The sequence below is a fragment of the Syngnathus typhle genome, linkage group LG11 (assembly GCF_033458585.1).
Source record: "Syngnathus typhle isolate RoL2023-S1 ecotype Sweden linkage group LG11, RoL_Styp_1.0, whole genome shotgun sequence".
NCBI classification, from domain to species: Eukaryota; Metazoa; Chordata; class Actinopteri; order Syngnathiformes; family Syngnathidae; genus Syngnathus; species Syngnathus typhle.
In genome coordinates, this window is record NC_083748.1 from 13,000,276 (window position 1) to 13,012,548 (window position 12,273).

Sequence of the window (12,273 nt, forward strand, 5' to 3'; positions counted from 1 at the left end):
TATTACAACATATTTGATACATTCAGTGAAGCCAATAATTTGTCTTTGCGACCCTAAAAAATAATCAATAATTATTATTTTTTTTAAACTAAATTTTTGACACGAGTTTTTCTTTTTAGGAGTTTTGGCCTGAAAGAAAAAAGTGCCGACTGCAGGATAAACATTCCATGCCGCCTGTTTGGAAGCATTCCAAGGCTGTGATGTACACGGACATTGAAAGCTAAGAGTGGAGGGATTTATCAGAGTCCTGGACTCCCACGTACGTTTTCCAAATCAAAGTCTGGGCAGGTCAAACATGTCACCTCATTTCCCGTTGCCAGGTTTTCCCATCACTTACACCACGATAAAGGGCATCTGACTTTCCTGGGGAAAAATTGGGGAACCTAACTAAGACGTAAACAAACAGAGACCTGGTGAGGCAGCACCACCTTGTGGTGATAAAGATAAATGACAGAAACATAACTTTAGCAGGATGGAAAACTGTGCGTGCGAGTGCGTGTGCACATAATGGTGCTCATTTATTAAGAAATATATAACAATTTGATTGAATTTGGATTGCACACTTTTTTTTTTGCTTACTTAGCACGCGCATCAAATAGGGAAATCGCAAAATTCCTTCAAAATCCTACGTTGTAATTGTTCTTCTTCACCTGAAAGGTTTCGCAAACAATTCCATCGCAGTCCTAATTATTCAGAACATTGTGTTGCTGGAATTACACAGAGAAGTGAAAAGATAATAAGTATCATTTGAGCTGATTTGATTTGTGGGGAAAATATCACTCCCACATCCGAGTTGGGAAAAAAAAATCTGTTACCATGACAACACGAGACCTGCTGAATTTCTTTTTTTCATGGATACAATCTAGTGCAGTCTTAAGGATGTTTCCAGAAAACTTTATTATTCAGTGCATGAACATAACACCACGTCAAGATTCTTTTTCAATCAATGTTCTTCCTTTTTTTTCAATATATAAAAAATAATGGGGCAATTTCATGAATAGACCTCTGTTTTATTTACCTACCCACCCCTCCCCAAAAGAACGCCGAGCGAATATTTAGAAAGGTGCTGTACAATGTACAAACATTTACATCTCTATGTTTCCTACGCCATGTAGAAGAGAAGCACACATATTGTTTTTTCTTTTTTTTTCCCCTACGAAAGCGATGCAAGGCCACAGCATGATACAATGATGATGAAAATAAAGAGCTCAACACAAAAAGAAATCGTGTTTTCCGGTTGAACTGCCCTCGCTCACTATATTGCACAAAAACTCCCGCTCGGCAGTTTTGACACCGCATGATCTTCTGTTTGCTACAACGCTATGTTCCCTGAGCTCACCTGAATACCATAATCTTCAAACTCAGCGTGGAGTCAGTTCAACAAAAACACAAGACAAATATTACACTTAAAAGACTGACTTCAAAGTCAAAGGTTCTCTGAATAAATAATATAAAAATAAAACATCTAAAAATAATCCTGATGTTGTTCTTTATGAAGTCATCATTTAGATGAAAGGTCAGCACAGAATACTAAAGCATGAGATTTTTTTTCAACAACTATTTTTTTTTTACCATAATACATTTTAAAAACCTAATAAACATTTCAGCTTTATTTCTGACCATTTCTGTCAGATGATGGAGGGATGGATTTACGTGAGCCTTCAGAAAGTTACAATTCTGAATATAGAATAGTTAATATAATGTATAGACTTTAGAGCTATTGCACACGCTTTATAATCTTCTCATTGAGAAATTTTGCAGGAACCAGAATTGTGCTTTATGTTAATATGTTATGTTAATATTAGTAATATCATAATTATTGGTTGTGCGAGAGAGGGAGAGAGAGAGAGCGAGAGAAAGAGAGACAGATGCACAGATGATTTGGGAATAAAAACAAAAGCTGACAAAAGCTTAATCTACCTTAAATCCGTCAACTAACGTTTGGTACACTTTACAGCATAAAATAAAGACAAAGCAAGTAAGTGTCCACAGTAAAGCCATAAGTTGCGTCAGTGACAAAAAGTCAGAAAGCAGCACACCTCGTCTTTTCTCTCCTCTCCTCTCGTCAGCAGGCAGCGACATGACTCGCAAGTTCTTCTATAAAATGTCGCCTCGGCCTTAACACAGAACATTTGGCGACAAATCACACAAGGTTAAATATCATCAATCTGTTATGCTACAGGTGGGGACGGACGGACGGACGCAGTGCGGTTGACTTTAGTAGATACATATTTCCTGCAAAACATGACGTAACATTCATATCTATATATGTATAAATATCTATATTACAATTCACAAGCGACTGCACACATTGGGTACGGCGGTGACCTCTAAGTGTCATGACGTACACATAGATCCCCAAGTGGGAGAACATGGGACCACACCGAAATGGGGCTCTTAAAAACATGGAATGGCTACATGTACATAGAAAGGGAGTCCTTGGTTTACGACGGCCACAACATTCCCGGGTTACAAAGCGGAAGTATATGACCTGGGAGCTCGGATTGGGCAAGGTTTCAATTTGGACCATTCCGGTTCTTAACTATTCTCCATTTGATTCTAAACGGAGAAAAAAAAAAGAGCTGTTTCTATTTCATGAACTTTTTCTATTTTAATGGGAATCATAATGCTGCTTTTGAAGTGGAGTCGCACTTGAGATGGTCCTACTGTCATTTCAGGTCATATTTCCGCCGTAGGGGAGGAACCTTGTCATAAACCGAGCACCCCCGAGAGTCCATTCTTATCATTGCTGTTGTTCTGTACGCTCAGTAAAGCAAAAAGCACAAGTTTCTGGTCATTTGAAGGATGCTTAAGGAAGAGAGTGAACAGTCTGGAGTTGAATGCGGGATGATGAAGAACTTGTCTTCTGCTGTGTCAAAAAGAAGGATGAACTGCATGCGAGATAGAAAAATATTCCTCAGTCAACTTCCCCGACTTGCCTTGCATAATGGGGTGGATGGATGCGATTGGCACAAAATCACACGGCGAGACCTTCTGCCTAACCGAGAGCAGCGAGTCGAGGCAGGGCGGCCATGGGGGGGGAGGCTAGATAGAGGCTGCTACGTGCCACCGGTGCACCCCCGCTCCCCAAATGGACAAGCAAAGGGTTATAAAAGTGTAGCACTCTTTCTGGAAGCGCTCAGAACCGAAGACTCGGCACGTTCTCCTACCAAAAAGGGTGTTTCAGGACCTCATCCTGGGAGAGGATTCTTGCTTGGCTGGGAACTTTCCATTCCCCAGGGCTAATGGGCGGGCCCCTGGCAGGGCTCCTGGCAGTCCTGGAGGTCATGGGTTCCACCTGGCTCTTCCAGTTCTCTGCGCTCTGCCTCATGTTGATGTCTCCGTGGATGGAGTGTCTCTGGTTTGCTCTGCAGCCGTTGGATTGTCTGGCCGTATCGAGGCTCGGTCCTGACCTCAGAGCGACTTTGCTGTCGCTGCTCCTTGATTCTTTGTGTCTGCGAATAGGCCGAGCCCTTTCCCCGAAACTGGCCGACCGTGTTCGAGTGGCCCTGTTCTCGCTGCGATTTGCTACGTGCGCGCGGCTCTGAGTACGTCTGGCCCCGCGAGGCTCGTCTTTGGCTTGGAATAAAGTCTCCCCTGCTTTCGGGCCGCTCGTCATCTTTCCCGGCGCAGTCTCGGCGTCCCGCCATTCGTCCCGCTCTTCCACCGAGCTCAAACTCGGCAGCCCTCGCGACGAGGATATGCCACTCCGGCGGTGCTTTGGACCGCCAGAGTAAGGAATGGTGGCGAGAGTGGAAGCCCCGGTGAGGTATGGAGAGGACAAGGGTGATGTGTCCGAAAAAAACACCTCTCTGGTGGCGCTGGAGGGAGAAATGTGTTTTTGACCTGCAGAAAACGACATCAAAAGTTATGGCTGATTTGGAGTGAAATAAACTGCTCCGTTGTCATTTTTTAATATAGCCCAGAATTATTGTTTATTTATTTGCTCTATTAATTATTAACTTATTTATTTGATCTATTGACTTATTTATTCATAGTAAGCTATATGCTATTGTTCTATGCGGTGTGTTGAAGTATCAGTTATTTGAGCTCAGTTATTAAAATAATTAATTCAGTAAATAAAAATGTTGAGTTGAAGTATGAAATGTTGAAAATGTTGTGTGTCAGTTTTACAGTGACAGGAAGAGCCCTTGAAGCAAGCACCGTTGGTTTCTTATTTGGAGAAGTGTGCAAGCGAGACAAAAGGCACTAAGGAACCTGTTTTCATAATAATAATAATAATAATAATAATAATAATAATAATAATAATAATAATAATAATAATAATAATAATAATAATAATAATAATAATAATAATAATAATAATAATAATAATAATAATAATAATAATGTATTTGAATCATTTTGGAGGGGGAAATCCAAAAATAGAATGTGCTCTCTGTTAATATCTGATTTTGACCTTCTGCGGGTGAATCTAGAGAACATCCTCCATGATAAAAGTATAAATCACATATTCTGGGAATGTTGCCATTTAGCTCTTTGAGAGAGAACAGCAAGTCGTGCAAAAAAAGTCGAATCAATTGAACCTATCGTGCAATTTAGGTTCACCCTGAAATTTCCCCAGAGCCAAATATCCCGAACTCTTTATGAGTAGCGTGCGATCACATCTGCTCCACACCGTTAAAAAATCTGAACAAGAAAATGGAGGTAGCTATTACCAAGGTAGAAAGAGTAGAGACCGGGAAGAGGCATGTGAGGATGTTAGTGTTGGTGCTCGGTGTAGTAGCATACAGTAGAAGAACCTGCGCTACCTGCATGACAAAAAAAGGAAGAGATGAAGAAGACCCGGCAGGAAGCAGATGGTTAGTAACGGAATGCGTCAACCACCACAAGTAAGTACACGTGGCGTCCCGAGAATGAGCAGCACATCGTTAAGGAAACAGGAAGGTAGGCTGGGGTAAAATTATACATGGCGCTCCTCATAAAAAAGCTCATTTGGAAAACACAAGCAGCCCACCTGCTTGCACAAATGAAATCAATAACATATGAATTTTAATTAGGAAACAAATCTAGAGGAAAAAAGGAGCATTGGGACTAGAATGGCAAAAGGCTGTGCACCCAATTGACATTTAAACACCTCCATCGCACAAATCCACATGATGAGCATATTTGAACACTGTCGCTAACCAAAACAGCAGCACCTCTAAAGGATAGGATCCTTGTTGAAAATGATCCAAAAAATATTTGAAGTAGTTCAAATGATCAATAATAAATTGTAAAATAATTATATTAAAAAAACTATGATTCCAAAAATTAAAAAGAATTAAATAAAAAAATGAGAAATAGTCGAAAAAAATGACAGATATAAAGTTTACCTGTGCATGGGCCTTAGGTCTATCATTTTAGCAATAATACTGTTTGTCAGTAGCAACCCTTTTCAATGAATACGAATAAAAAAATGAGAATAAGCAACCATTTTAAAAAGAAAATTAAAAAATGAGTATAAAATAGCCTCTTATATGTCATATTGGCATATTGATATTCGCACTTACTGCCATCTTGAGTCAAGCCAGCGCCAGGTCGGAGCAGCAGCGCCACTTTGCTTCCTCCTGCTTGGATCAGCTCAATGGCACGCGTATGCGAAATACCCCGGGCCGGCTCGCCATTGATCTCCACAATCTCGTCTCCGACCTGCCCAAGCGACACACACGGTAAGTGTTACAGCGGGGTCACAAGTTCAGCTCATTAAAAAATATATATATACCTGCTATAAAAATAATACCTGTGATGCATGAAGCTTAAAAAAATATGTAGATAATAATATAACTACTTTGGCTGCTACTTTGAGGATTCCGTCTGCTGTCGGGGTGATCCGGAACGTAACCCCCATAATAAACAAGGCATTGCTGTTATGACCTTTCATTCCATTTCAATGGGGAATTATTATTATAGGAATAAGATAATTAACAAGTGTGGTCTCAGAACTAATTACATTTGTTAGTCAAGGTACCAGTTGAATTCATCATCAATTACATTGCTGACCCCAGGTTAAAGCCTGCGCACACACTTACCGTATTTTCCGGCCTATAAGGCGCACCGGACTATAAGGCACACCTTCAATGAATGGCCCATTTTAAAACTTTATCCTTATATAAGGCGCACCGGACTATAAGGCGCACCATTAATGCATCATGTCAGATTTTTAATCCAAATCAAATCATTCTCCATTTTATCTTTTTTATTTCAACTTCAGACGGAACAAATTACTTTATAATCATAAAATAATGATCCATAGTCTTTTTGAGTCATGATTCATAGTCTTCAGCGGGCCACTTATGATTGATTTCATGACACAATGCTTTGGGCCAGTTTAAATTTAGGAATTTGGTCCATATATAAGGCGCACCGGACTATAAGGCGCACTGTTGGTTTTTGAGAAAATTTTAGGTTTTTAGGTGCGCCTTATAGGGCGGAAAATACGGTAGTTTGAAAACCACTCATTTACAGTGCACACACAGAGCCTGGAGGGAGCTTCTATTATTGGAGACGACACAGGACGCATGTCCATCCGTCGTTTCCTAATCACGCCTGACGTTGGCGTGCATGCCCGCAGACCGCGCAAGATGCATCTCCCGTGAGGAGCTTCTGTTCCCTTTCTCGTTCCAGCTTGAAACTAAATGATCATGACCTCCGGATGCTATTAGTTCATGAAGCGCTTTAGATAGCGGGTCAACGTATGGAATGAACCACCGGGGTGGGATTGCGGCTTTATTGAGAAGTAACGCTTTGGCCACTCACGTGGATCCTTCCGTCCAGCAGGGCGGGGCCATCCTCGGCCAGTCTCAAGATGTACAGACCCATGTTGTACTCGGTCCCCCCTCGCAGGCTAAAGCCGAAGCCTCTGGGGCTCCTGTCCAACTCGACAGTCAGACAGCCCTATGCAGCAGCAGCATCATCACAATGTTACCATAGAAAAAGATTCATGAATACAAGCGAACCTGTTCCATTGGCAGCCATGACAACAGCTCAGCAGACATGTGTCGCATTATTTTGGGTCTCAGAAAACGCAGGAGACAAATTTAGAAACGGTTGGAATTCCTCTTCTTTGTTTCATTTCAAATCAATTGTGGTAATAATGAGAGCTACACAGATGATTTGCCAAATATGGCTTCAGAATAGGAAGAAAATGAGATGGTGGGATTATTGTCACCTGGTTGGGTCCGGTCACACACAGAGCCCCCTGCTCCACTGGGATATTTTTGTGTTCAGACCAAGAGACGCCATCTCGTTTGTCCTCCATGTCCAAGTTATAGCTGTCACACACACACACATACACACACACACCTTGTCAGTTGGAGGGGCTGGTGTACATGCACTACGCTGCAGGCAAAACACTGCTCGATCCATTATGCAAAGTGAAAGAAAAACAACTGCAATGCTTGAGGCTCAGTGGACCAAAGCGCCATGGATGATGTATCGGGTGGTTTGAAATTTGCATTTTTGTAATCCCAATTACGCTTATGATATATTTGTTTGGAAACATCTTTTGTACATGCTTGGGAATCTTACATCATATATTCATGTCACTTATTTATGCTTGTTTCTTTCACTTTTGTCCTACTGTCACCATTTTCCTCACAAAAGGTGGACACAAAGAAAAAGTGCAAATGACATTTTGCACGATTTCCTCACCGTTCATCCTGTAGAGCCGAGCGTTGTCCGATAGCTCGATGCTGAAGAGCTGGACTCTGTCGAGCGGAGCTGGCACCAGAAGGAGGACCCTTGTACTCTACAGGATTTGGAATTCCAACAGGGAGTAGCATTATCATAAGTATTTCATACTCCAAGAAGATACAATTGACTATCAGGGTACCACGGAGATCTAATAACGTTTGGATTCACTCGAGCCTTTTGCACTCCTCCACGAAAAACCTACATTTTTAATGTAGATGCTCAAATATTTATAGCTACCTCTCTTGCTTGCGTGAGGACCTTCAGCCTAAAGTTAACAACAACAACAAAGCAGCAAACCCACCATCCTCGGGCACTACAGTGAGTGTCACCACGTTGCCGGCGTCCTTGATCAGTTGGACGATGTCGTTGTGAGAGAGCTCCAGGATGGAGCGACCGTTGACGGCCGAGATGCGGTCGCCCACGTGGAGCAGGCCGCAGCGGTCTGTCGGGCTGCCTTCGATGATGCGGCCGATTTTGTGAGGGATCACTGAAGGGTGAACAATCAGATGTCAGATGGTGGACTGGCGGATGGATGGATGGATGGATGGATGGATGGATGGATGGATGGATGGATGGATGGATGGATGGATGGCAAATAATTGAAGGAGACTTAGATGTTTCATTGGAGAACGGCTGACTATCTCACCTCCGTATGGGGGTCTGCTCTTGGATGTGAGGATGACGAATCCGAAGCCCTCTGAGTCTTTGCGGTGCAGCGTGATGTCGAAGGACTCGTGATCCAGGGCGCTGGGCATGGGCAACCGAGGTAGTTTGGGGGAGCCGTTGACCAGCGTCGGCGTCATCTCCTGAACCTCCTCATCTGTCGCGTCTGCCGTGATACGATTCATAAGAGGCATTTCTGAAGACATAAGTTGATTTTTGACAATTGAAATCTTGTTTGCTAATATTTTGTTGCAGCGCTAGCGCTCACCTCGATAGATGACCTTCCTGCGTACGGTCAGCATGACTTGACCGTTACGGGCAGCGTTAGTCATGAGGTCCAACACCTGCTTGTGCGAGCGGCCCTTCACAATCACGCCGTCAATACCGATGAGCTCGTCCCCGGCTCGAAGGCGGCCGTCCTTTTCTGCCGCGCCGTTGGGCACGATGGCCCCGATGTACACCTGGGGGAACACGTTCTGACGGGGGGGTTAGTACCTTTCAACTTAGTAGATAGTAGCCATTGATACGATTAGTTGATTTAACTACTTAAAACAGAACTAGGTAAGCTTCATTTGCTGTGACTGTTTGTATACTTACTGGCTGCTGAGGACCTTCTCCACCCAGAACACGGAAGCCAAAGCCCGTCTCTATGTCCCTCTTGAGGAACACATCGATATCTTTGGTGTGAGGCTCTGCGGAAGATAAACAAGTCAAAGGTTATTGTTCCACGCGTAGCCCGTGAAGGCGTTGACGCGCTTACGTCTGCTGTCCAGCAGGGCTTTGGATTTCAGGTACAACTCGGTGGCATCTCGTTTGGGTGAGTCGTTGGCAGCGCGCAGGGTGCTCGTGTTAGAGTGGTAAGGCAGCGCCTGGGGAGCCGAATCGCCCATGGCGTTCAATGTCTCCGTGCTGGCCGTCATGTCTTGCCTCTGTGCGGATAACATGGTTAAGTCACTCAACGGACTTTAAACGAGAGGCAGGGTTCACCCTAAACTGGTCACTAGTCAATCACAGGACTAGACTTTTGGGTGCTATTAGATGACAGTATTGGTCTTTCAACACCTCGGGGATCTAATCTTCAAATGATGAGCAGTTTTTTGGACTTTTCTTCCATCCAAATCCAAGTTTGAGGTGGTTTAACAATCGCCTTGACAGTCAAGCAAAGTTTTATGATGGTGACAGTGTTAGATGGTTCATAACGAAGTCACTTGTGGGATTTTTGTTTTGTTGAACTACACACAATAAGAAAAAACCAATTTGCCCCTTGCACTGTGGTAATAGAAACAGTGAAAAACAAAGGCCATTTTTCACTTTTGCTGCAATCGGGGCTCTAAGCTGCAGGATTGTGATTTCCCTAAAGAGTTGACTCGCCTCCTCATTCTAAAAGGGCCATCTTCTTTTCTTCCAAAGTGTTGTTGTATTAATACCAGCACCCAAACCAAAGGTAGGCTCATCCAAGCTTAATAAGCATGTCAATCCCCTAACAATGATCCCCCCCAAATTGAGAAAGGAAGCAATTAAGACTTTTCCAGGGCAAAACAAAAGGAGGACCTCAGAATCATAATCAACATTCTCATTTGCATCCTTTAATTTGCCGTCACGGAGGGCTTAGCGGTTAAAGGGGGCAACAATGGCCTTGGAAATGAAACCCAGTGCTGGGAACAAAAAACGTGCGTCTACTCACAGGCTTGAGACTCTTCACGGGCGACGTTTGACCTACGAGGAGAGAAACAGAAATGTGTCAAACCGCGAGATGGCACTGCCTCCCCGGGCGGAAATGAAAAAGCTGCTCTTGCTCGATTAATGATGGATTGTACATGCATGTGATTAAAGGTGGCCAGGGAGCGGGGCCCCCGCTCCTACACGCAAACGACAACACGGTCCGAGCAGGGCTGCTAACAAGACGGCTGAGCGCATTACAAGCGTGCGTATTATAATTTCCCACTGTACGCTTGCTCGCTCTATCTCAAGCATTCAGATTGTTCCCTGCAGATCATCTCGAAAACACCCCCTGCTGATGCGTCCCCCCACCGACCCCACTTACTGCATTAACTCGATTAACAAACAGTCCTCGGGAGACCTCGCAGTGCTGAACTAACGCTTGGCGTGATGAGGGGTTAATGGAGCCTGATGGAAGGAAAGTGCTGGAGTATGGCTGGAAGGGGATAGTAGTCTGTGGGCCTGGGAATCTATCAAAACTGCTGAGCTAGGCGGGCCTGGGCTAACCCTTTTAATTTGGGAACTATTTTGTGAAAATGTTGGAATTTTCCAAACATGATCAACGGTAGGAGACCCCGGGGACGACCCAGGACGCGCTGGAGAGACTATGTCTCTCAGCTGGCCTGGGAACGCCTTGGGATCCCCCGGGATGAGCTAGATGAAGTGGCTGGGGAGAGGGAAGTCTGGGAGTCCCTCATGAAGCTGCTGCCCCCGCGACCCGACCCCGGATAAGCGGAAGAAGATGGATGGATGGATGGATAGATGGATGGATGGATGGATGGATGGATGGATGGATGGATGGATGGATGGATGGATGATCAACGGTTCAATTTGTGTCCTGAATAGGCCAAACAACCCTGAATGGTTTGAATCGGATGGAAAACATGGTCTGATGAAGTAAATATTTAATATTAGGAAAAGTGGACATTTTGGAAAGTAAAAAAAAAAAGTTTCCTACATGACCTTAATTCTGGGACTATTCGGTTGTTGGAATGGTTTGAATTATTCAGAAAGGTGGAAGGAAAAACTAGGTCCAGAACACGTACCGACCTATTTCCAAATTTGCCCCTGGAGAGCTCCACGATTTACTGAGGCTTTTTAAAGACCTCTCCAACACTGCCAATGCTCCATTGCTTTTGATCAAAGCCAATCCAGAGAAAAAGGGGTGTGAGAGGGGGGGGTTGGTTGTTTCATCAACTCACGCGGAGAATCCCCGCGGCTTTTGGAAATGACGGATGCGTGAAGAGACTCCTCCCTCTTGGAACAAAGCCCATCCCCACGCTTATGTAATTCCCGCTCTCTCCGAGTTGTAACACAGCATCACGCCTTGGGGGAGGGGGTGGCGGGGTTCTGCAGGACTCAACGTACATTGCGGAACCACCCTAGAGACGTACCCAGATGCACTTATGTTTGTAAACCCGGAATCTCATTTTTGGGGACCTTCAAAAACTGAGGACTCTGTCTAATTCATCAGTCAGGAGTCGGACTAGATCGCTCATGACCCCCTGATTCCATCAATTGGCAAGATTAGCTGCAAAACGGACGCCCTACCTCCACGCAGCACGACCACGTTGACCTCACTCCCTACGGGGAAGTCTTTGAGGATGTCTACCACTTGTGCGTGGCTCAGAGTTTGCACATTCTCCCTGTTGATCTCCTTGATGACGTCCCCTTTCTGAAGGCCACGGCACCACTGGGCGTCCAAGATCATCTTCACCTTCTGGCCCAGCGGGCAGTCGGCGATAGCGAAGCCGAATCCGCCCGGTCCCTTGATCAGCGGCACGCTCACCAACTCCGGCTGCAGCATCCCGGTGGCCGGGTCGCCCTGCCTTCCGTTGGGCAAGGCGGCGACGACCGGCCGCCCGCTGGAGTCGGTGGTGACGTAGTGGAGCTCCTGGGAGGAGCCGTGCAGGACGTCGCCTTTGACCAAAAGTGGCTGGCCGTTGATGAGCGGCACGGCCGTCACCACCTCGCCGCCGTGCAACGCCTGGTTGGCCGGAGTGGGCGGCGGCGGCAGAGGCTCGTCGCTGTCCAAATTCACGTCCGGGGGAAGTGCGTAGCCGCGACAGAGTACCATATCCACGTACTGGTTGACGGGAATGGACTGGAACATCTGCACCACCTCCGGATGGGTCTTCCCCAGAACGCACAATCCATTAATCTCCACGATCACATCACCTAAAATGCAGGAAGAGT

At 45.0% G+C, this 12,273-nt stretch overlaps 1 protein-coding gene across 7 annotated transcripts in view; it reads right to left on the bottom strand.

Annotated features, from left to right (window-relative positions):
* Nucleotides 1–878: 878 nt before the first annotated feature.
* Nucleotides 879–12,273, bottom strand: part of LOC133161880 (membrane-associated guanylate kinase, WW and PDZ domain-containing protein 3) — a 71,168-nt gene continuing 59,773 nt past the window's right edge. For 2 of the 7 annotated variants that reach the window (XM_061290597.1, XM_061290596.1), the window contains exons 10-22: nt 11,629–12,255; nt 10,043–10,074; nt 9,119–9,287; nt 8,956–9,050; nt 8,627–8,834; nt 8,342–8,524; nt 7,997–8,182; nt 7,654–7,750; nt 7,172–7,274; nt 6,760–6,897; nt 5,514–5,652; nt 4,680–4,772; nt 3,715–3,846 (exon numbers count right to left, since the gene is read on the bottom strand). In XM_061290597.1, coding sequence (XP_061146581.1) covers nt 4,723–4,772; nt 5,514–5,652; nt 6,760–6,897; nt 7,172–7,274; nt 7,654–7,750; nt 7,997–8,182; nt 8,342–8,524; nt 8,627–8,834; nt 8,956–9,050; nt 9,119–9,287; nt 10,043–10,074; nt 11,629–12,255 — 2,027 coding nt within the window. In that variant the 3' untranslated portion in view covers nt 3,715–3,846; nt 4,680–4,722. Of the gene's footprint in view, nt 3,847–4,679; nt 4,773–5,513; nt 5,653–6,759; nt 6,898–7,171; nt 7,275–7,653; nt 7,751–7,996; nt 8,183–8,341; nt 8,555–8,626; nt 8,835–8,955; nt 9,051–9,118; nt 9,288–10,042; nt 10,075–11,628; nt 12,256–12,273 lie in introns of all 7 variants that reach the window. The other 5 variants (XM_061290591.1, XM_061290593.1, XM_061290594.1 and 2 more) reach the window with 3 other exon arrangements.